Below are 21,271 nucleotides of genomic sequence, written 5' to 3'. Positions count from 1 at the left end.
TTTAAAAGAACAAAATAAAAACCTCAGCCAATTCAAGTGACTGAAGTTCTACCCAAGCTGCAAAGCCCAAAAAAGGCCATAGGCCTACATAATTCTGTAAATATGGAGTTGCTGTAAAATAAATAAGGCTCATGAGGAGATAAGGGAACACATATTTAATTTTTTTTATAATTTTTATATTGGCATTTAAATAGAAGGCTATCTAGGTAAGTGAGGGTTTTGGATCACCTATGCAGAAATCCATGGACCTACTACACTGAGAGTATGTTCCCACGGCAACGCGTTGAAAGCTTCCTCCAAGAGGATCATGGGAAACTATTCTGGCTACAGAAGCGGAGGGAGTTTCGAAATATTTCATGATTAGCCACGGTTTAACATGTAAAACTATATTTATATTAACATTTTAGCAACAACATGGTGTGAGCATAACATGTGGCGCTTACCAGAATAGGTGAAGTATTCAGTTTTGGCTTCTTTTACAGACTATTGCGCCGCACGCTAACCAAAATTAGCTAGGTGGCTAACGCTAGTTAACGGTAATATAACCTCGGTGTTGTAATTAAGTTCAAACAATGGACAACATTGGCTGATAACAGCGTACTTTAACATTGTCAGTACTTGTCACATTTCGCTGTTCACATAGCGGTTTCATTTAATTATTAGAAATATTAAATTTCTTCCTAGCTATGTCGCTAAGCAGAATGTTTACATTGTGTTTACATTGTAAACTCACCTACAGATTTAGATAGTCTTGCTTGTCTAGCTGGATCCCGCAATCGCGATGAACCCTTCCTGAGTACAATAATCAAGAGGAAGGACAGATGCGTAATTTGAAACATGGAGCTAAAGTTGGAGGTGATTTTGTCATCCAGCATCAAGCGGAAGAAACCATGGCCGCGATTCTGTTGGCTAGGAAAGGTGAGGACGGTAATAACAGTGTTGAGATAAAGCATTACAGACAGAGCCGTGATGCAAATGATCTTTGCTGTCATTGCAAAAAGAACACGACTGTGAACCTGTGTTGTCACTGTTCAGGAGAAGGAGTCGGTGTTCCTGTTGGATGACAAACGGATCAGTGAGATAAACATGGTGTCTGGTCACACTAAGAAGAGGACTCCTAAACTCCATCCTTTGCTCAACAGCGTAGTGACGATGGCTTCATCCCACAATGGTGAGTTTAATGTGTGAAAGCAAAGCAAAACAACATGTTGCCTGTCACTTCCGATAAATACATACATACTTATCTCCTGTTGTTTTTCAGGTATGTGGCTTTGTGGACTTTTAGTCTCAGGAGAGCTGTTTCTGTGGAACAGGGATAAAGACTTGTTGAAGACTGCTGCAGCAGTGCCAGAAGTAGTTCATATGCTCACTGCTGTTCAAGGTATGCTCAACACAGGAGCTTTGTGTATATTTCATACCAGCATTCTTCTTAAACTGCTTGGTTATGCAGGGCTGACACTACATCTGCAATAATCAGGCTGGTACTGAAACACATTAACCATCTGAAAGAGCTTATTCAAGAACTTTGAACTGATCAGTCTGGATAATTTTGACCATCAACTGTTGACAGTCCCTACATGCATCCACATATGTCAGCCGATCATTAAAAAAGTTTTCAACTGCACTTAGAGTACCCTCTTTCAAGTTGCTGCATTTAAATTTGATATTAAATCCTCAAGCCATACATTTGTGTGTATGTTTTCACAGGGAATGCCACACGACTGACACTCCAGGTTTCAGGGGATGGGATGCGCGTGCTCCTGGTAACCATAACAGGGCAAGTGTTCCTGTGGGAGGGCACGGACGTCAGGGAATTGGCGGGCTTACGAGATGGAACAGTCAAGGGACGCTGGGCACACATACAGCCTCTTGAAGACTCCATTCTGCCTTCTTCACAAGACAAAGAGGCATCCCAACACACCATCTTCGTCAAGACAGAGGTTTGTTTTCTGACTACGCATATGACATATTGTGTCTTATTTCAATCAGTGGCACGGTTATACATACCTGTACTGAATTTCTTATTTTCTGTAAATTACATCTTAATTCATCGCTATTCAAACTCCTGTAGGCTATGGGTGATGCCTGCTTATCAGCCTTTGTATTCACATCTGGGAAGAAGCTAATCCTCACCTTCCTGAAAATCCAATGGGAAGAGGTCCATGTGAAAATGGGGTGAGTGAGCAGGCCTATTTAACTACAGACAGGACTCTCATTGGGTATTGCAGTAGTTAAAAGCACACCTTTCTCTTCTCAGTTCTATGGGATACAGCATACAGTGGGCCACCAAGACTTACCCCATGTCACGTCTCACCCCACCCTGCCAGCCGGTGAAGTCCAGAGGGGCCTTGATGCCAGCCTTCTCCCCCGATGGCCGACTGTTAGCCATCGTCCTGAACCAGAGACAGCCTAAGGTGAGGAGCACTTAGCTGTTGTCTTTTTATTTTTTTCACATCTTCAGCTGTTTTCTTTATTTTCTCCCGGTCCATCCTTCTGTAGAAATGTGAATCCAGATTTATGTTTATTGTTGTTGAATGCAGGCTACACAGGTCCTCTTTGTGAGCACACAGAATTTTGTCTCAATATCAAGTGGCCTCGGAGGATGTGGAAGTAAGAAAATGGAAATCCCCTCTAAATACACAAGGTATGTTATACTATACATTCCTAAAATGGGAACAGGTGTTGTTGTTGATGTGATGCCCTAATCAGTCAATGAGAGGCCTAAACTGGGGGTCTTAATATTGCTGATGAAGATCTATGACTGAATATTTACAACTTTAGACAAGGATAGTAGTCTTGACAGTGTGCCTGAGTCCAGCACATCATGTCCACAGTTTCTTATTATAAAATATTCCAAAGGGGTATGATGCTACGATCACTTCCCATCATCACCAGCAAAAATAAAAACAATCTCTGTACAGTTGTATCAAGATTGCACCCCAATTCCATCTGTCATTTGAACTTCTTTCAAAGTCTTGGATGTACATAGCCTATGTGTATTTATTTAGTCATGGACTTTACATATCTTTTCTTTCAGGTCCTACTGGGTGGGCAGTGTGAGCTGGTCCCCGGGCAGTCTTTTTCTTGCCTGTGTTCTGAAGAGAGGCTCCCTTCTTATGATGTCTCGCCTTGGGGGGCTTCTCTCTCTAACAAGCTCTGGTTGCAGTGTTGACTTTGGGCCCGCACACTTCCTACCCCTGCATCCTCTCGTCACTTACCGGTATTCTTTTGAGACATTTTGCTCATCATTTACCTACCCTTGTTATAAGCATAGATAGTAAATAATATGGATGTAGCATCCGGGCTGACCTCAGTTATTCACACGGCATCCAATAATCCTGGTTTGTGCGCGTCGCCATTTTGTGAGGGGGAGGGAGATAGCTGACGTATACCTCCGAGGTAAAGTGAGGGACAACGGGCGGAGAGTTGTCACTCAAGAGATCGCGCCAATACATTTTAACCTCCGATAAAATAAAAACTAGCGTGGTCCGAAAAAATTCACCCCCCTCAGTGTTGTCATGGAAATATGACCTAAACATACAGACTAAAATGGTTTTGTGGACCAGGCTGTAAATAGGTTTAATAAGACTTTGAAAACAGCCTGTTTAACAAGTGAGTCAATGAGAGATGGCTGTCTTCTGCTTCCACCCCCCTTGTGGCACTTCCGGTTACTACAGTTGTGGTCACTTCCTTATTGGATGCTGGTAAAAATCGCTGAGGTTGGGGCTTGGTTATAAGTTATTGATTTGTTTAGGGCTAATGTTTTGAAATTGTATCCCCCTCTGTCATCTGTGGCCAACCTTTTCTATTGAGTGCTTCAATTTCACTTTTCAACATGACAAATCATTGCCTCTCAGTTTTTGTATGTACATCCACTATCTTTTCTCTCCGTAGGCCACCAACGTCTGCTGGCAACATGGAAGCCTCTCTGTCTAGCTCTAGCTTCTCTGTGCGGGACCTCCTGAGGCAGCGCTATTCTGTGACCTGGCATCCACGGCTGTTGTATCTCATTGTGTCTGACGGCTACATGGCCACAGTCATGAGGGTGCTCCATAGGCCTTCTCCTGCCTTGTTGCTGAAAACACTCCTAAGGGACACAAGCGAAGACCTCGAGAAGGCCAGCCACACACTGGATAAATCAAAGGTAGTGGTAAACCGGGGACCCTCTAGAAATGGGAATAGGGATTGGCTTTTACTTGTTATTTCTGCAGGATCATTCTTTTTTTTTTCAATATTTTTTTTTCAATTTTTCAATTTTACAACAGTAACAAGACAAACAAAACAGAACATGTCACCACATACTGTATAGCAACATTTTGCGGCTGCCAGTTTAAAAAAAATAAAAAAATAAATATCATTAGTCTCTCAGACCTACATACATAGACACAACACACTTATTCACACAGTTAGAAATCTCTATGGGGATGGAGTAATCTGGCACAGAGACAAAAAAGGGCCCCAAATTCTCAAAAAGAGTTTGTTCTTCAGATTATTCTTATTACTGCAGGATCATTCTTGACAATACTGTTTCCTTCACATTCATTATTTTCAGATACACGTGAGGGCTTGGCTGGAGTCCGTATCTTGCCTAAATCTTGACCGCGGCCTTCAGTCGTTTACCCCCAGTGTTACACTTGACGCCAACGTCACAGAGTCTGTCATTTCACAAGCCACAGATGGATCCACATTGCCACTTTTCCTGCAGGACCAGGGGACTTTTGGGGCTACCAAAGAGCTTCTCGAGAAAGTACAGGTTGGTCTGATGGTAGAAAGCTAAGAATGTATTGCTTTAGATCCTAAGTTTGGTGTAGAGTTTGGTGTAGGATATATACACTGACTACATCTACATTTATATGAATGTAAGAATCAGATGAGAGCAGTTTTCTCACCCATCCCTAACATATGTTTATCAGCAGTGTCTTATTCTTTTATTATTATAAGTTCCTGTTTATATTTCATTTTCCTTTATTTATTCTCGAAAGATCAATTGAGGGTTACCCTCTTTTACAATGACGTCGAGACAAATTACAGATGCACAATATACAATTAGAATACACAACAAGCTTACAAAGAGACAACAACAATTAAAACATTCAGATCAATTGAATAAAGCAGAACAATAGCCTAATTAAAACAGTTACAAGTGGAGTGGGGCTGATTCAAAATAATAACTTTAAATTGGTTAACAGTTACGAGTGTATTTATTTTAATTTGATGTTGTAGGCTGTTCCAGGAGTCAGGGGCACTGTGGCTAAAAGCAGTTTTACCAAGGTCAGACCGGGCGTATGGAACATATAACATAAGCATTTCAGTTGAGCGGGTTTGATAAAGCCCATCTGAAATATGCAGCACTGTTGTCAAATAGAGTGGTAGTTTTCCGGTCAGGGCTTTATATACAAAAATATGCCAATGTGCATCACGTCTCTCTTTAAGAGAGGACCACCCAACCTTTTCATATAAAACACAATGGTGTGTGTCATAAGCATCTCCTGTAATGAACCTTAAAGCAGAGTGAAAAACAGAGTCTAGGAGTTTAAGACATGAATGAGATGCATGCCGATAAACTACATCACCGTAATCAAGGACAGACATAAAAACTGCCTCAATAATCCTTTTCCTACTGAACAACGGGAAGGTGGCTTTGTTCCTATAAAAATATCCAATCTTTTGTCGCAGACGACAGACAAGATTTTTTATGTGAAATTTAAAAGATACTTTTTCATCTATCCAGATGCCAAGATATATATGGTTATTTTTGATGGCTCGGATACTGCTAACAGTGAAAATAATCAAATTACTTTATTGCACATTATTTACGATGTGTAGCAATCTCATGGCTGATGTATCATATGCTTGATTCCCTTGTGTATCTGTCTAAGCAGGAGTTTTTGTTTTTGTCACGTGTTTCCCCTAGACCTTCTTTGAGGATGACTCTGATTTAGACGGAGCTCCTGCCGGTTCTCATGTGGAGGACGGTGGTCGTCTGGAGTTTGCCTCGATGTTTGACACGCTCCACGCCCTGGACACACAGACGCACAACACTCGACTCGTCACCAGCCCCGATTATGAAAACGACTTTGGCGGTACAGAGCGAAAAAAGACTCCCCCTCTTCACCGCGAACTTGGGAAAATCCAGAGGAAGCTGTTGACGGTTTGGGCTTTGGCGTTGTCTCTAGGCAACGCCGTGGAAAACAGATCTCGTCTGCTGAAGCACACCCTCTACTGCGCACTGCGACTGGCCGCTTTGCTCCATTTGATTCCCAACGCGGGGAAAAAGAACACCACTGTCCGTACTCGCCTCCTGAACCTTCTCAAAGCCCTTCTGTCCTTCCTTCCCTGGGATAGCGCTCACTCGGACGGGCCACGCTGCTTGGGGCTGGTGGTGGACTTCAGTAAACGGCTGATATACCTCGTGCTGATGCCTCGCCCAGAGTCCCATCAAGCCCCTGGTCACTGTCAGTTATCATCTGAAAGCCTCTCCACAGCCCTGCTTATCTTGCAGCTGGCCTCTGACGCTCTGGACCACACCTACAGTCTGAAGCAAAGAAATGTGTGGTCGTCTGCGGGGAAGGAATCTCACCACCCACCAGAGCCGTGGCCCTCAGACGTCCACCATGTGCCACTGTTGCAGGATGAAAAGGAAGAGAAAGACAGTTTTATACATCAGGCACAACCTATTCCACAGCGACCATCCAGCAGGTACAGACCATCTCTTTGGCTTTATGTTAGATTTGCCTGAAATGTAAAGGTAGAGTCAGCGATTCTGGAGAATGCTTTGTGTCAATATCACATTTGTCAAAATCAGTGAATATCTCCCAGCGATCGGCTACCTGTCCGTACTGTGTGTGCAGTGCACTGAAAAATAAAAATAATAATAAAGAAAAATAACCTGGTGTTAATACATACCATAGGCTCTGTAAACTGGTATGTAAACAAAGGGGGCAACTGTAACTAGCAACATGCCTGTTTACCGAGCCTAGGCTCTGTGTTACCACTGGATTTTATTTTCAGCACACACTGTATCCGGTATTGGATCATGAAGAGATATTCACTGATTTTGACAACAAGCATTCTCCAGAATAGCTGACTCCAACTTCAGGACAAACAAAAATTATGATATTTTTTTTGCACAGAATGTTGGGGGTGTGGCAGTGGGTCTACAAGATCACCCAGCAGTATATGGAGGAACTGAAAAGCTTTAAAGGCTGTGATGGCTGGGAGGAGGAACAGCAACAGTCATCTATCATCATGTCCCAGATCCAAACAGCTTTGCAGGCGACAGGAGAAAAGCTAGAGGAGAGCCCCGGGTTGCTGAGATACCCAGGTTTGTATACAACACGACTTCTCATCTAACTATGTGCCAGCTACAGGAGATACATTAGGTTGTTTGAATAAAAATAAACCAAATGCAAAATAATTTGACTGTGACCAAAGGATAGCCTAAGGGTAACGTCTGCATCATTATTATTGTTTAATATTTGACTCTTCTCCTGTTCCAGGTGAACATCTTTACCTGTGTGGCTCTTACCCAAATAGTGCTGATACTTGGCGGTCACAAATTTGTGAGGAGAGTAACAAAAGTAAGAACCTATGCTTAAATATTTTTTAGGTACATTACATTCAGTCTGAAGTGGTAATCATATGTTCTCTCTGTGTAAGGCTGTGGTCGTAGCGTCTTCAAGGAGACACAGCTTTGTCTGGCACTCCTGTACAGTCTGTTGTCCCAGTACCAGCTGAGAGAAGCCCAGGAGTTGGGGGACCACATGGCCCGTCTGATCCTACACAGGGCCGGACACCAGAGGGAAGATGTGACCTACGCTACAGGTCAGCCATGCTCAACAGTTGGTTGTTACATTCAATCACCACTTTGTTTACGATAGGACCCACTTTCTAGAAGATTAGCCTTTTGATTATGATGATTAACTATGCAAACAACGGGTGTCTCTCCCTGAAAGTAAGATGTTGGTATGATCTGCCTTTCTGCCCTGCAGCAGACTCTCTTCCTTGCCCGTGGCTGCCAGTGGACCTCCACAGTGACGCAGCTTGTGCCGTGGTTCAGACGCTGGGGAGATTCATGGCCTCTTATTTCACCAACCAACCCCTCTACATCATGCCTCCTCACCATGTGACTGTCCTGCCCTCGCTACATCTACCTCACAGTGTGTTTCTATAACTATTTGTCATCTATAAAGATCATTTCTTAATTTAAATTGCCATCCTCTAACATGTCTTTTCTCAGCCCCTAGAGCTGGGCGCTTGTTGCCACTGTGTCAGGAGGAGGTGGCTAGAGCAGTGAGACAGCAGCATCTTTCAGAAGTATGGACAGTAGACTATGCCCAGGATTTGCTCCTGTTAGGGGGTTTGCTTCCTGAGACTGTATGGTTGGCTTACCATCTAGGGGACTGGAAGACAGCGGCCTCTCTGAGCCTGGCCTATACGAATTACTGCAACGAGCGCCTTGACTTCACTCGGTCAGTGTGAAAGCATACAGTATAATCTAAGAGGGATGAGTGATTGGTTAAAGTTTTCTGTTACTGTTTCCAATTATAGAATAATCAAAATCTTATACAATGTTTGTTTTCATGAACATGTCAATGACCTCTTTTATGACAGAATCAGGAAGAGAGAGCTCACCCTCCCAAGAGATTTAGAACCAGAGAGCATTTTCCGGGTTGAGTTGGAGTGTCTTCTTGGTTACAAGTCAAACTTCCAGGAGCGCAGAGAGAAAGATGGTGACAAGAGCTTTACAGGTTGGTGAGACCTGATAAACCTATAGATGTCCACAACCAGAAAAGAACTCTGTGATTTTAATCTACGCTTTGTCTGACCTGATTTTACTAGAACCTTTGGAAGGAGAAGACTGGGGTTCACTACAGGTTTCCATGCAGGACATTCTGAAGGCTTCAGTCATGGCCGGAGTGAATGTTATGTTTTCACCTTTGTCTTCCTTGCTGGACACAGCCAAAGAACTGTGTTCCTGCCTGCCCACCCTGGTGCCAAATGGACTGTATTTGCCTTCACCACCTCTTTATTGCCCTCAACCTTCCCCCAACACACAGGTATATTACATAGCAAAACAAATATTTAACATACAAGTATATTTATATTTTCAATCTGTAGTTAAATGTTGTGTGTATGTCATGTTTAGGATCCAGTTGGGACGATAGGGCAGTTTGCAGAAGTTGCATCACGTCACAAAGTGTCTGGAGTTCTTCAAAGATTACTGTTACTTCTAAGATCTGCACGTTGCTGCCGTCCTGCTGCCCAGTGGTACATAAGCAATCTGCGTCGCGCCAGACACCTTCAACACAAGGTACTTTTATCTTAATTAAAAAGATTATTAAAGTGTGGTTGACAAAGATTCTGTTTTTAGAGGGTCTGATTGTTTCTTTTGTTTACAATCTCACACATGGCATTACACTAGCTTCTTCTTAAAGACACTTGATGGCATCAACCACATTTTTCTGCGGAAATTCCATATTTTTTTCATTTTACAACAGTTCCATTGGTTCATTACACCAGTAAAGTCATGCCATCATGTGCAAATATGTGATGTTGTTTTTTCAGATAAAGAAGAAGTACTCCGATCCGTCAGCTGCTGAAGAGGAAAAGGCTTTCCCAGAAGGCCTGATGAAGTTGGACACCCGTAGTGGATTCTTCAGACGGGGGCCGAATAAAGACGGTCACCTCGACCCTGACACAATTAAGACTATTAGTGAGTGAATCTCCAGATATCCTTATTATCAATGATTTACTTTTAGATTAGTACTTAACTATATTTTTCTTAAAACAGTTTGTTTCAGGGAACTGTGTGCTCTGTGCTGGATGCTTCATGTCAGGGACCAGCTCTCCATTTCCTGCAGGAAGTATCAGGTCTCCAGACAGCGTGAGCAGGTATTCCATTTGTGTTTTATGTGTACAACATTCTTATTTTCAAATATCCTCAGCCACTGATGCCCTGTACAAATATGTGTGTGTATTTTGGTCCCTCAGCTCCCAGATGGTTCTGAAGTGAGATCTAGCTGTGTTGATGCTCTCCGCTGGGCCTGTTGTTTTCTGCCTTTCTCCTGCTTCCTCAATGCTGAGGAGATCCTCCAGGACGTACTGCTCAGCCTTGTGTCTGAACTCTCTCCTCTCTCTCTGGTGATAGCTCTTTTCCTTGCCTTGTCTCACATATATTTCATTAGAGTCAAACAGTAGGAATGACCTTGAGTGAGTGCATTTCTCATCCTTGGCTGTTTTATTTTACTTTTCTTAGGTGGCCGACGTGCTGGTACGAGCCTTTCCAGAGGAGGAAGAGTCTGTCCGAGTCCCTCTAAGGGAAAAGTTTAACTCGCTGCTGCACAGACTGAGGCAATGCAATGTCCTAGGTATGAGAGACTCTAGTCATTATAGGGCTGTTCCAGACTCCTGAATTTTCTCAGTCAAATCGTATCTGCCAGTGGAATTGCGATACAATTTGGCAATCAGAAAAGTGCATGGAAGGGGGCATTCCTACTTCATGAACAAGTGGTTTAAATGTACTCTACAGCACTTGGACATTGATCCGTTTTGGTGTAAGCCTGTACTTGACATCTGCTGTCATTTTGATACTTACAAAGAGTGGGTCAGGACCCACTCTTCGTAAGTATCAATAACAAAATGAGTCCTGCTAACATACCATCACAGTATGCTTATTTGGTTTAATAGCTTTTGTGTATTCCTATATTCTGTCTGTTCTCCTCCAGAGGGGGAAAAACAGGAGGGGGACGAGTTGATGATGATTGTGATTCAAGACAAACGCAGGCAGAGGAGGAAGCATCTCGGGCGTTTGCAGAGACACGTGGCCCCCACTGAGCTCCATATGTGGGAGAAGGAGGAGGAAGAGGAGGACAGAGGGAGCAAACATGGTATGGCCATGTTGAATCAACTCTCACTGGGCACAAGCCTGAGCACCAGCACCTTGACTGACTGCCCGTTCCCCCCAGTGTGCAGTGATCGAGACACGGCGGATAATACGTCAGAGGCTATCTCTCCTGATATGCATAGCAGAGCCGTGACCAGGTAACCAGCGTGGAAAAGTAGCATTACCACTGCACAGAGATATCACGTATCTATGTTTGGACTTATTAGGTTCTTTGTTGTTTTCTTTTTTCGCAGGGGCAAAAAAGCAAAAAAAATAAGAGACAGAAAACACGCAAAGATGAGTGCTGTTAAGATCCAAAGCGTCATTCAGGAGGAGAGCCAACCAGGCGATGCCAAGGAGAGTGGGCAGCCCTTCCTGCCTGTGGTTGGCACCTGGGAGTTTGAGCTGGAAGGCGAAGAGTATCTACATTTCCTGGAGCTCTTCCTCAGCTACGTGCTAGAGAAAGATAGTGTTGATGGAGGGGACTCGGAGGGTGAGCTGCCTCTGCTGAAGGGCTTCTCCTCCCAGCTGAGGGAGAGAGAGTTGCATTCTCTCACCTTTGACGTGCTCACAACTATCCATCGTCGTCAAAGAGATGCACACCATCCAACAAGAAAACAACCGGGCAGTGATCCTCCAGTGTTCAGAGCTGGCTGCTGCTACAAGCCCGCGAAACAAGTGCCAACACCAGAGATGCAAAAGTCCACCGTCCGGAGTGAAGCGCCCGCTCCCAGAGTAAGCTTTTCCATCAGCTCTCTACCTGGTTTAAGAACGGGCAGGCAGAAAGGTTTGTTTGGCCTCCGACAGCAGAGCAGTGTACCTTCAGGCCAAACAATGAAGGGAGGCCTCTTTGGTTCTCAAACTAGCCCCGTTCGGAGTGCCTTTCCCACAGGGCAGCAACCAGAGAGATCGCTATTTTGCTCCTCAACTTCTGTGGAAGCAGTGATTGAACTGCAGCAGGGACTGGATGCAAAATTGGAGGCTCAGTTTCCAGAGCTGGGCAGGCTGCTGGAGTGGATGGTGCGCTGGGCTGATAGGAGGGTGCTCTTACGACATCATGGCAAAAAGAAGAAAGAGAATGGAGGAGCAGCAGATGAAGGAGTAATGATTCGTGTCAAAGCCTCAGCGCCTGCCGTCCTCACTTCCCTCAGTTTGCTGCAGCGTAGGTACGCCTCTCTACTGACCGGGACAGATCACTATACTGCCCACATCCAGGTTCCAGAAACCCAATGGACTGTAGCCCCTGTGCTGCAACCGCAGGTGGATAGGAAGCTGGAGAGAGAGAGTAGTGTTGATACAGGCTACCCTGCATCAGCCAACACGCCCATCACTGGTCTTGATCACAATCTACAGCAAGGAGAACTGTCCACGTGAGTGCCTTCATGTTTCTAGTTAAAAATGTCTTATTATTGCACTTTATGGAAATTTGAAATGAGCTGATAGTGGAATTTGGAGTTTTATATGTTTGTTGTGGTTTATATTAACTGCAGCCTGTCACATGGTTTCATATAAACAGCATAGTTCATTTTTGTTTTTGCTGTAAATATGAATAATCTATTATATTTTTTTTATCATTTATTTTCCAGCAGTAGTTCTTGTATAGATGAACCAGAGGAACTGACATTTTACAGGAGACTTCTCGTGACTGATCAGGATCAACTGTCCTCTGTTGCTCATCAGTGGCAATCTAGTTCTCCACAGCCATCTCTTGATGACTTAGACATTACACCTGAAAAAGAAGGTATGCTACTTAGTAATACTGGATCATCAAAGTTGCTGTGATGCAGAACCTTATAACAGAGAATATTAATTGATGTGTGTGTGTGTAGGCAAAAGGAGTGACGGCGAGGTCTTGGAAGTGTCGTCCTCTGTCTCCAATGAAAACATCTGCACATCTGAAACGGTGAAGATTACCATTCATTAAGATTTCCATTCTTTATGTGTGTCAACTCATCAATGTTGTCAAACCACACAAATGACTGTTGTTTCTGCCCTTTGCAGAGTTTAAAGCTTGCAGACCTGGACTTCTCAGACAATGCTGAAGACGTGTCCAGTTCTGCCTCTCTGTGAGTATTTAATGTATTATCACTTTGCAAGAACACACATGGATGTGTAGAAGTTTTCATTACTGGATGAAGTTGGTGCCAAATAATAATGGAATAGGAATAGTTTGCTCAATATTGCATCATTATTTTAGATTTTAATTCTTCAACCCGACACTAACAAGTTATAACAATTTAATAAAACATCATCTTTGCTGAGTTATAAGGATTGTGACAGGGCAAAACACACACAATTGTTGACACTGGGTGTTGAAATTTCTTGTTTTGTTATTGAAGCCACAGTTATGCCAAAAGCCTGCAAGCGCCCCCACAACCGGAGCCCCAAGCTCTACCTACTGTCCAACCAGAGGCAGAGGTCCAGGCAGAGCTTTCTGTGTCTACTGGAGTGCCACATCCCAACACAACTGTCAATCCTCCAAGCGTTCAGCCACAGAACTCCACTGCAGATTCTACGGCCCCCAATCCGCCATTAATCACTCAGACTGCTCCAATGAGGCAGCGTTTGGGTGAAGACTTATTCCGATTGGTTCAGGTAAGAATGGGCTGACCCAAAAAACATTTTGATTATCTGAAATCAACATTAGATTGACTCTGATATAGTGTGTTTTCGTCCTTCGTTTCAGCATATCAACCACGTGAGCCTGATGGAGGTTTTGGGAGAATCTTTTTCGAACCTACAAATTGCCCAGCAGAGCTCGTCTTTGGCCCAGTCTAACATGAACTATTTACACCCCAATGTGACATCATCTTATGTCATCCCTCAACCAAATCACTTCCTCGCTCAATCCGCCTTTCCAGTGCCACCTCAGACACAAGCACATGTGCCAAGTTCCAGATCCAACAACCCTCAGTTCAGTCAGGCCCCTGCGAGTATGTTTGTAGACCAGTCTGCCGCACAGAACTCTGGGAAATCCTCATCAACAGGAGGGCAGCATCACAACACCGGGAATCTTCCCTCCACTGCTTATGGTGCAGGTGTCAATTATCAGGTATTGTTTTCTATTAAGTTGTGACACATTGTCCTACTGTGTGGACAAAACGTACATTAGAGTGAAACCAAACTGAATGCAGTGTCTTTTTTTTCCTTCAAGGAAATGCAGCCACTCTCTCTCCAGGCTGTGTCACCAGATATCCAGTTTAGTGAGAGCATGGAGTTAATCCCACCTTCTCAGGGGCTTCTGGCCACTACTAACACCTGTCCTGCTATCCACAGAGCCCCTGTGTTACCGCCTTCTAATGATGGCACACAGAATGATCCTGCTTCTCAGGTATTGGGCCTGAAGTTACTTCAGCTCCAACGTCCTCCCTTGCCCCAGCAAAGCGCCCCACACTATCCCGCAGGCCCAGTGCCCCACATGCAGCATACTGCAAGAAATGGGTCTTTTGTGCCAAAAAGACAACTTCATTTTAATTCTTCCCATGATCCAGCTCCGGGGCAGATTGAGATATCAGAGAGATCCATCCTTCCTCCTGCTCACACACCAGCACCAATGCAGGGGCTTCATCTGCTGCACTTTCAGCCTGTCCCACAAAGCAACATCACCTTCCCCAAACTACCCATACCATCTTCCTCCAAGCCCGCTACTGTTATTGCAGCTCCCATGGGAGGGGCACCTATGATCAAGCTTTTACATATAGATTCTGGACCACATACAGTAAGCACAACTTCCATTACTTTAAAATTATGTTTTAAAGGAAGTATCATGGAATACTTGCATTGCATTGTAGTTTATGTAAAGATCTACTGTATATGTCTCCTTCACAGATGTTTCCCCTGGCAGCTCCTTCAGCTCAAATGACCCGTTTCATGTCCATGGAGGAGTTGACAAATTCAGTGATCAGGAGGCAGAATGCTGAAAATGCTCCACTGCGGTTGCTCACAACCAACCTCCCTACTGAAAGCACCACAAGAGCTACCACTTCTCCAAGCTCTAACTCCAGCAAGAGGCAATTATATATCGCTTTTCATTTTATTGATTTTCTTTTTTACTATTCCTCAGACTTTACTCACTGTGCGGTCTTTTGTAGGCAACAAAGGAGAGCAAAGACAGAGAGGGAAAGAAAAACAGAGTTCACATTCAGACCGGATGAGTCCATCATTCCTACACAAGAGGTAGAACGATATTAATCCTAGTAAAAAGTATGTTGTGCAACCAATGAAGTGTAATTCCATCATCATTTGTTTGTTCCAATATGTCTGCAGCCTGTAAATGAAGAACCTGCAGCTGCAGAAGAGCTCCCTCCTGGACAGGATGCTGCCATTCAATTTGGTAAATGTCAAATATATATCAAATTACAATTGGTTAGTAATCATATTCAATTTTAATCCTTGGCTCTTTTCTAACCTACATTAAGATAGCAATTCACCTTTATTTGGTAGTGCTAAAAAAAGGGTTTACCTCATAGCCACAATAAAAAAAACTGCTATTATGAAGACTCAAATGTTATTATTTGTCTTAAGTCAAACAATTGCAAGACAATCTCACTGCTGCATCTCAGAGGGAGGACATAAATGATTGCCCTTTCAAATGAACATTGATTGCATTAAAAGGAATGCCACAGCAGCCTTATTCACATTTTAATTGTCAGCTCGACACTGATCACATTCTGATGAATTGACACTGATCACATTCTGATGAATTGCAGTCAAACCAAAGTTACTCTTTGCTGTCCTCTTTTGAACAAGAAATTAAATAAAGACTCTTGTATATTTAGCTGAAAGAGCTCCTTGTAACTGCCTTTTCCAAGCAAATCATTGTCTTGACCTTAGTTTTACATACAGTAGTCACACAAAGTATACCATAAGTCTCGACTGGACACTTTTCAGTGATTTCAATTCTATTGATATGTTGTTTTGATGTAATTGACTACACCTCCCAGGGTCCTTTGAGTCTTTGCTGACTGGTCAGAGACTATTGGACAGAGCCGAGTCCACTTCAGCTGAGCTCCATGCCTTTGCTTCCACATGTAAAAGACCCCCAGAGTGCCATGATGCTTTCACCAACACAGAGCCAGGTGAGAAGCGGATTGGTTAGGGATTCGTGCACTGTTAATAATGGTCTTGCATGGTTGTAATGTTATAATACTGCTTGTTATTGGAATTGAATGAAAATACGTTCAAGTGTTTGTTTTTACAGTACTTGGAAAACAAACAAGAACATTACCACATCGTTATCATTATTATTTTTGTTTTCTTTCAGCTTGTCCTCCTGCACTTGTGGATAAAGCCGTGTCTGCCTCTGTGACGGCTAGTAGCCTTAAATGTAAGTTGATTTGAAACGGGTATAACTATTAAACACTGTTTTTTATTTCATGTGGAAAATATGGAGGATTGACAAAGTGTGTTTTTTTTCCACCAGCACGAAGTTCCGGGAATCTGCAGTTTGGCCTTGTTCAAGACACAGAGGAACGCCCACAGGGGCCGGTGAATAATCTGGTAAGAGGCCAGACACGGAAGGTGGACTCAATGAATGGGCCTTTTTAGACTCTAAAGCTGTGTCTGAATAGGTCCTTCATTCCACTTCCTTAATAAGAGGTATTGAGTATAAAACACAGTACATCCGTGCCAACTATTCGAGTGTAGAAGGACGTATACTAAAAAAAAGTATACATTGACAATTAATTAACAATAAGAAATAATAATTGCAAACACCAGCTGCCCCATTTGATGCTTCATAGCCTGCCATATAATGTAGAAAATATCTCAACTAGGCACAGAATTATGGCATGTTTTTATCGTAAGGAGTTACCATGGTCTCCATACTACATTTCATTCAAAGTCAGGTTTTTTTTTCAAATTGATATTTTAATTAACTAATCTTTGTTTCTATGTCTCTCAGGGTCTGGATGGCCGCCATTTCATAAGTGTCTTGGATCTTGAAGATGAAGCCATGCATCAGGATCTGCCACCCCATGTCCGCCCAGTAGCGCAAGATGCACCTTATGTTCGCCCTCCTTCACCCACTTCTGCTGAGCTTCACGCACTGGCGACTTCTGTTATTAGGAGTTCTTCTGCTACTGCCACTGATCTACATCCCTCAGTGCCAATTCCAGAGGATCTCTTGACACCCACCACCCACACAGGTCTTTATATGTCCTTGTGCATTAAACGACTAATGCAGTAATGTCTTCTTTATACTGATTATAATCGGATCTGTTGTGACTTGTGAGGCACAATTGCATTGGTCCAAATATCTGTTGTATTTTATTTTCTAGATATCCCTGAGGAGTGGCCGTCACTCAGCCACATTGAGCCAACTAGGAATCCAGAGAGAACACCTCCACATGAATTGGTGGATCCTTCTGGCTCTGAAATCTGTCGAGCCATAAAGAGTGTTGGAGCCCACAACGCCTCATCCTCCTCAACTCCCACAGTCTGGTTCTCATCTCGCCTGTCAGAGATGGACGCTCAGTTGGCCGCTCTGCAGAACATCGCAGACTATCTTGAAATGGACTTCTCCAACTCCAGGATGGTACATAGGCACTGTTGTTTTTCTATTTCTGTTATCCAGCTCATATTTTTAATGACACCTAGGTTTTCAAATGTACATCAAAGCCCTGGGAAATATACGGTATGTAATCTATCAGTCCTTGCTTGTCTTACTTTGTCTCCATGCAGCTGGTGAACACAATTGAAAATCTCACACCAGCTGTTGATGTGAAAATGACCACCACCGGAAAGAAAACTGTCAGACTGTCTGTCCCACAGGAAGGTATGATCTAATAACATTCATCTGTAATAAAAGTCCAAAATCCAGAAAGAAAAGCAATGTTGCAGGTAAATTAATAGCGTAACATATAACACTGTATTGTTTGATAATACAACTCTTAGACTCTATTGTTGTACAATCTCTGCCTCCAACAGCATGGATGCCGCAGCTGGACACTTCCGCCAAATTAAATGCCTGCGAAGAGGAAAAAGAAAATCAAGAAGAAGAATCCATGTTTCCTGATTACTCATCTGCTCCTGAAAGGAAGGCATCTTTCCGTCAGTCCACTTATTCCCTCGGTCAAAACGCTGGTCCTTCCCACCTTCACACACCTCCAAGTAAAGATGCTATTGAGTTAAACATTTCCTAAAATGTTTTACTACTTTAAAGGCTTTGCTATCATAGTTCCAAACAACTGCTTTTCAAATAAATAGTGTGCTACAGGGAAAAGCAATGTAAAAGCATTACACATTTTCTAGGTATGGCTCAGTAATTGTCCTCAATTATAACTGCAATTAAAAATAAAACGATTTATTTTGAAAATAGTATTGAAGGAAACTCAAATGAGCTAATGCACTGTTTGAGTGGTTTCATATTGAGTCTTTATCCTTGTACAGTCAGACAACTGGTTGTTACCACAATGGATTCATAATGTTAAAAGTTACTATATAATTATTTTTGTTATGTTTGTGTTGCTCCCAAAGAAATGACAGATCAGCTGACTGAAGCATCTGGAATATCTCCTGTGTAAGTAGATCTAAAGGATCGTACCCATGTTTTGACTCACATTATGCTTTGTTGCTGTGTTCTTACTATTTTTTTGCTTCGTCCTCTATTTAACAATACTGCGCCCTCTACCTGTCCATCTCTAGATGGGCAGATGAGAATCTGGGTCACACTGGGCTATCCGATACAGCCGAACTCTTAGCCGAGCTCATGAAGGAAGGCTATTTATCCGTCAATGACCTGGACTCGTCCAATTCACAGACGGCACGCCACAGCAGGTAAGATACTACTACAATTCAGTGCTATCAAGTATGACTACCTTAACAACTATGATTATCACTGAGCTGGAAAAGCTTTTCAATCCTTAGCAGACTGGAGCAGCATCAAAGTAGCTGGATGTCGCAGAAACGTGTGCTTCCAGAGGACGAGAGGAGGGAGCTGAGGATCTGGATGAGAAGGAAACAGAGAGAAAATCAGGCTGTGTATCGCAAACAAAGAGAGAGCCTGAGGGAGAGGGAGCACAAACCTTTTTCTACCTCTGGAACTGTGGTGAGATATGTTTGCCTTATGAATAGAATTGGATAGTCCTTTTAATGTTAATTTTTAAAGGTGCACTGTGTAAATTTGGGCGTGTCAGAGAAGTGAACATTTTCTAAGGTAAATTCTCAAACCTGAACAAACAAACTTTCCTCACAGGAAAATTGGATCCCTGGAACACTGTTTAAAGATAAAACAGTTGATTCACTGTTTGCCTGAAAATAATTTAGTTTTTATTTATGATGACATGATTAATCAATACTGAGAAATACATGTCGATTAAATATGTTTGGTAAACTAATAGCGAGCTCTGCTAATCCCCTACCCCTGAAACTGCATAGTGGACCTTTAAAATATTAAATCCACATTGACACCTTATTTGCCCCTGCAGAAATCGACAAACAAGAACCGAGCAACCAATTGGAGAACCAGAGAGGAAAAAGAAAAGTATGTACCTCACCTGCTTACGTTGTGTGTGCACCATAGACTGTAATAATGGTTTGTACAAGGGGGGTGCATGTCCATTAGTTAACTGTTATTTTTATTTGATTGTTAAGGTACATGCTTCTGGAGCAATACAACCAGAGGACTAATGAAGCTTGTTATTTGGTGGCGGACTTCCCCACCACTCCTCCAGCCCTACACTATTCCTCAAGGACTGCAGCTACACCAGTGCCCTTAAATACATCATCCGGCTTTGCTCCACCGCCTGCTAACACTCACAGGTATCTCCTGCAATAGGATCTTGTCTCATTAAAGAATAATTGGATTCTAATCTAGCTTTGAAAAAATCATTAATTATTCCATGATGATCAGATTCTGTAAAGACCCCAACACATTTATCCTAAGCATCTGGATGCTATGTATACTATCTTTCTTAGTGCATACTCAGTATCTGCCAATGATAAAAGAAGTCTCAAGTCAGGACCAGCTCAACCCCTACTTCGTACGTGGACTGCTGAGATGCAGGGACTGCCTTCACAGGAATACTACAAGAGACTTGGACTACATAGACCAGGTAACATGATGATATTCAGCTACATTTAATATCCTGTAGATGTGTTTTTTTTATCACTCGAATTCCCAAACAATTCTATTCAATTCAATAAATGCTTATGCTGTGTGACTTTTTTTTTGCGTTAGTTACGGCTCTGCCAAGGGACCGTCTGTCTCAGGTGACCAGGCGGGGCATGCTCTCTAACACTAAGAGCCAGACTAAACCGCACGCAGCCAACCAGAGTGAAGAAAGGCTTGTCGGATACCAGAGAGGGACGGGGCCGAACAACAGTTCTTCAAGAGTGACTACAGTGGGTAGGGGGATCCTGAGAGAGCAGCCTAGGACGGAAGATAGAGAAGAGGTCAACCAATGGGAGCGCACTTCAGAATTAAACCGACTAGTGGGACCAGAGGAGTCAAGCATAGTAAGAATCTCATCTTTCATTACATATTGGCCTATATCTGAGGGGATTGTAATTCTGCTTTTGGTGTAAAAGATCATTATAAACAGCATTTCTGTGGTGTAACCGTAACATTACTTCCATGTCACAAATATACACAGTTTTTTAAATCCAGTTCATACATGTTGTTGTTTGCTTTACCAGGTTTTGGCTGGACTTTTGGATGAACAGGATGAAGATGATGATGATGATGATGATGATGATGGTGCTAGAGCCAGTGTATCGGGGATGGACTGGCTAGAGAACCTCTCAGGGACAGGGAGCAGCAGCCTCAGCAAAATAGACTGGGCCGCTATCGAGAGGCTGGTGGCCACAGAGGAGCCGGACAGACTAGAGTGAAGGAAAAACAATACCACATTGAGGCTTTAGTAGATGATATATAACAACAAAAAGCACATCCAAGATTTCCATGTGCCTTTTTTGTTGGAAAAAGAAAAAGGGAGAATTCATAAGGATATTAAACTAAAATATAAATCCTAATCCAGATTGTTTATTATTAGATATGATAAGGGTTTTTTGTATTGGTAAAGTAAACGTATGATTTGTATTTTCATGGCTGTCTCTTACAAAGCCTTTGTCCTGACATCTGCAATTATGTCCTCTTCTCTCTTGTGTATGTGTGTAAAGTTTTCTACATTCATAATTTATTTTTGCACGGACGTTATTGTCCCAGACTCCCAACTATTAAATATGTAGATATAAACATTTCAAAGATCTTTCCTCTCATTTTCATTGTTGCAATTATTGCAACCACAGACATGATTGGTTTTAATTGGTTTTAATATAATCATACAGACTAAAGTGTTCCAATTAAGATTTCATTTTAAAGGGGCACTGTGTAATATGACATCATCAAGAAAGTTCTAGAATGCAACGCTCCCTGGGTAACCTCAA

General features: G+C 42.8%; 1 protein-coding gene across 1 annotated transcript; it reads left to right on the top strand.

The window, feature by feature from the left end:
- Nucleotides 1-837: 837 nt before the first annotated feature.
- On the top strand, nucleotides 838-20,716 carry cplane1 (ciliogenesis and planar polarity effector 1; the record flags this gene model as incomplete). Its single annotated transcript, XM_080046611.1, has 50 exons — nucleotides 838-918; nucleotides 1,036-1,171; nucleotides 1,262-1,381; nucleotides 1,708-1,940; nucleotides 2,072-2,175; nucleotides 2,258-2,414; nucleotides 2,541-2,644; nucleotides 3,038-3,220; nucleotides 3,895-4,144; nucleotides 4,553-4,753; nucleotides 5,915-6,699; nucleotides 7,134-7,324; nucleotides 7,500-7,580; nucleotides 7,660-7,845; nucleotides 7,992-8,159; nucleotides 8,240-8,477; nucleotides 8,620-8,750; nucleotides 8,842-9,059; nucleotides 9,149-9,313; nucleotides 9,568-9,715; nucleotides 9,794-9,894; nucleotides 9,994-10,143; nucleotides 10,259-10,370; nucleotides 10,728-11,043; nucleotides 11,140-12,255; nucleotides 12,475-12,626; nucleotides 12,715-12,788; nucleotides 12,887-12,951; nucleotides 13,225-13,480; nucleotides 13,572-13,937; nucleotides 14,040-14,289; nucleotides 14,377-14,603; nucleotides 14,714-14,895; nucleotides 14,977-15,061; nucleotides 15,152-15,218; nucleotides 15,829-15,963; nucleotides 16,149-16,211; nucleotides 16,308-16,384; nucleotides 16,788-17,031; nucleotides 17,164-17,420; nucleotides 17,567-17,660; nucleotides 17,813-17,995; nucleotides 18,362-18,404; nucleotides 18,530-18,661; nucleotides 18,752-18,932; nucleotides 19,312-19,367; nucleotides 19,478-19,645; nucleotides 19,802-19,938; nucleotides 20,064-20,341; nucleotides 20,522-20,716. 50 exons carry the CDS (start codon nucleotides 838-840, stop codon nucleotides 20,714-20,716), a joined length of 9,642 nt encoding a protein of 3,213 aa, XP_079902737.1.
- Nucleotides 20,717-21,271: the final 555 nt, after the last annotated feature.

The sequence above is a fragment of the Ammodytes marinus genome (genome assembly GCF_949987685.1).
Source record: "Ammodytes marinus genome assembly, chromosome: 18".
NCBI classification, from domain to species: Eukaryota; Metazoa; Chordata; class Actinopteri; order Uranoscopiformes; family Ammodytidae; genus Ammodytes; species Ammodytes marinus.
The sequence above is the reverse complement of the archived record's forward strand: the minus strand, read 5'-3'. Positions and strand labels throughout refer to the sequence as shown.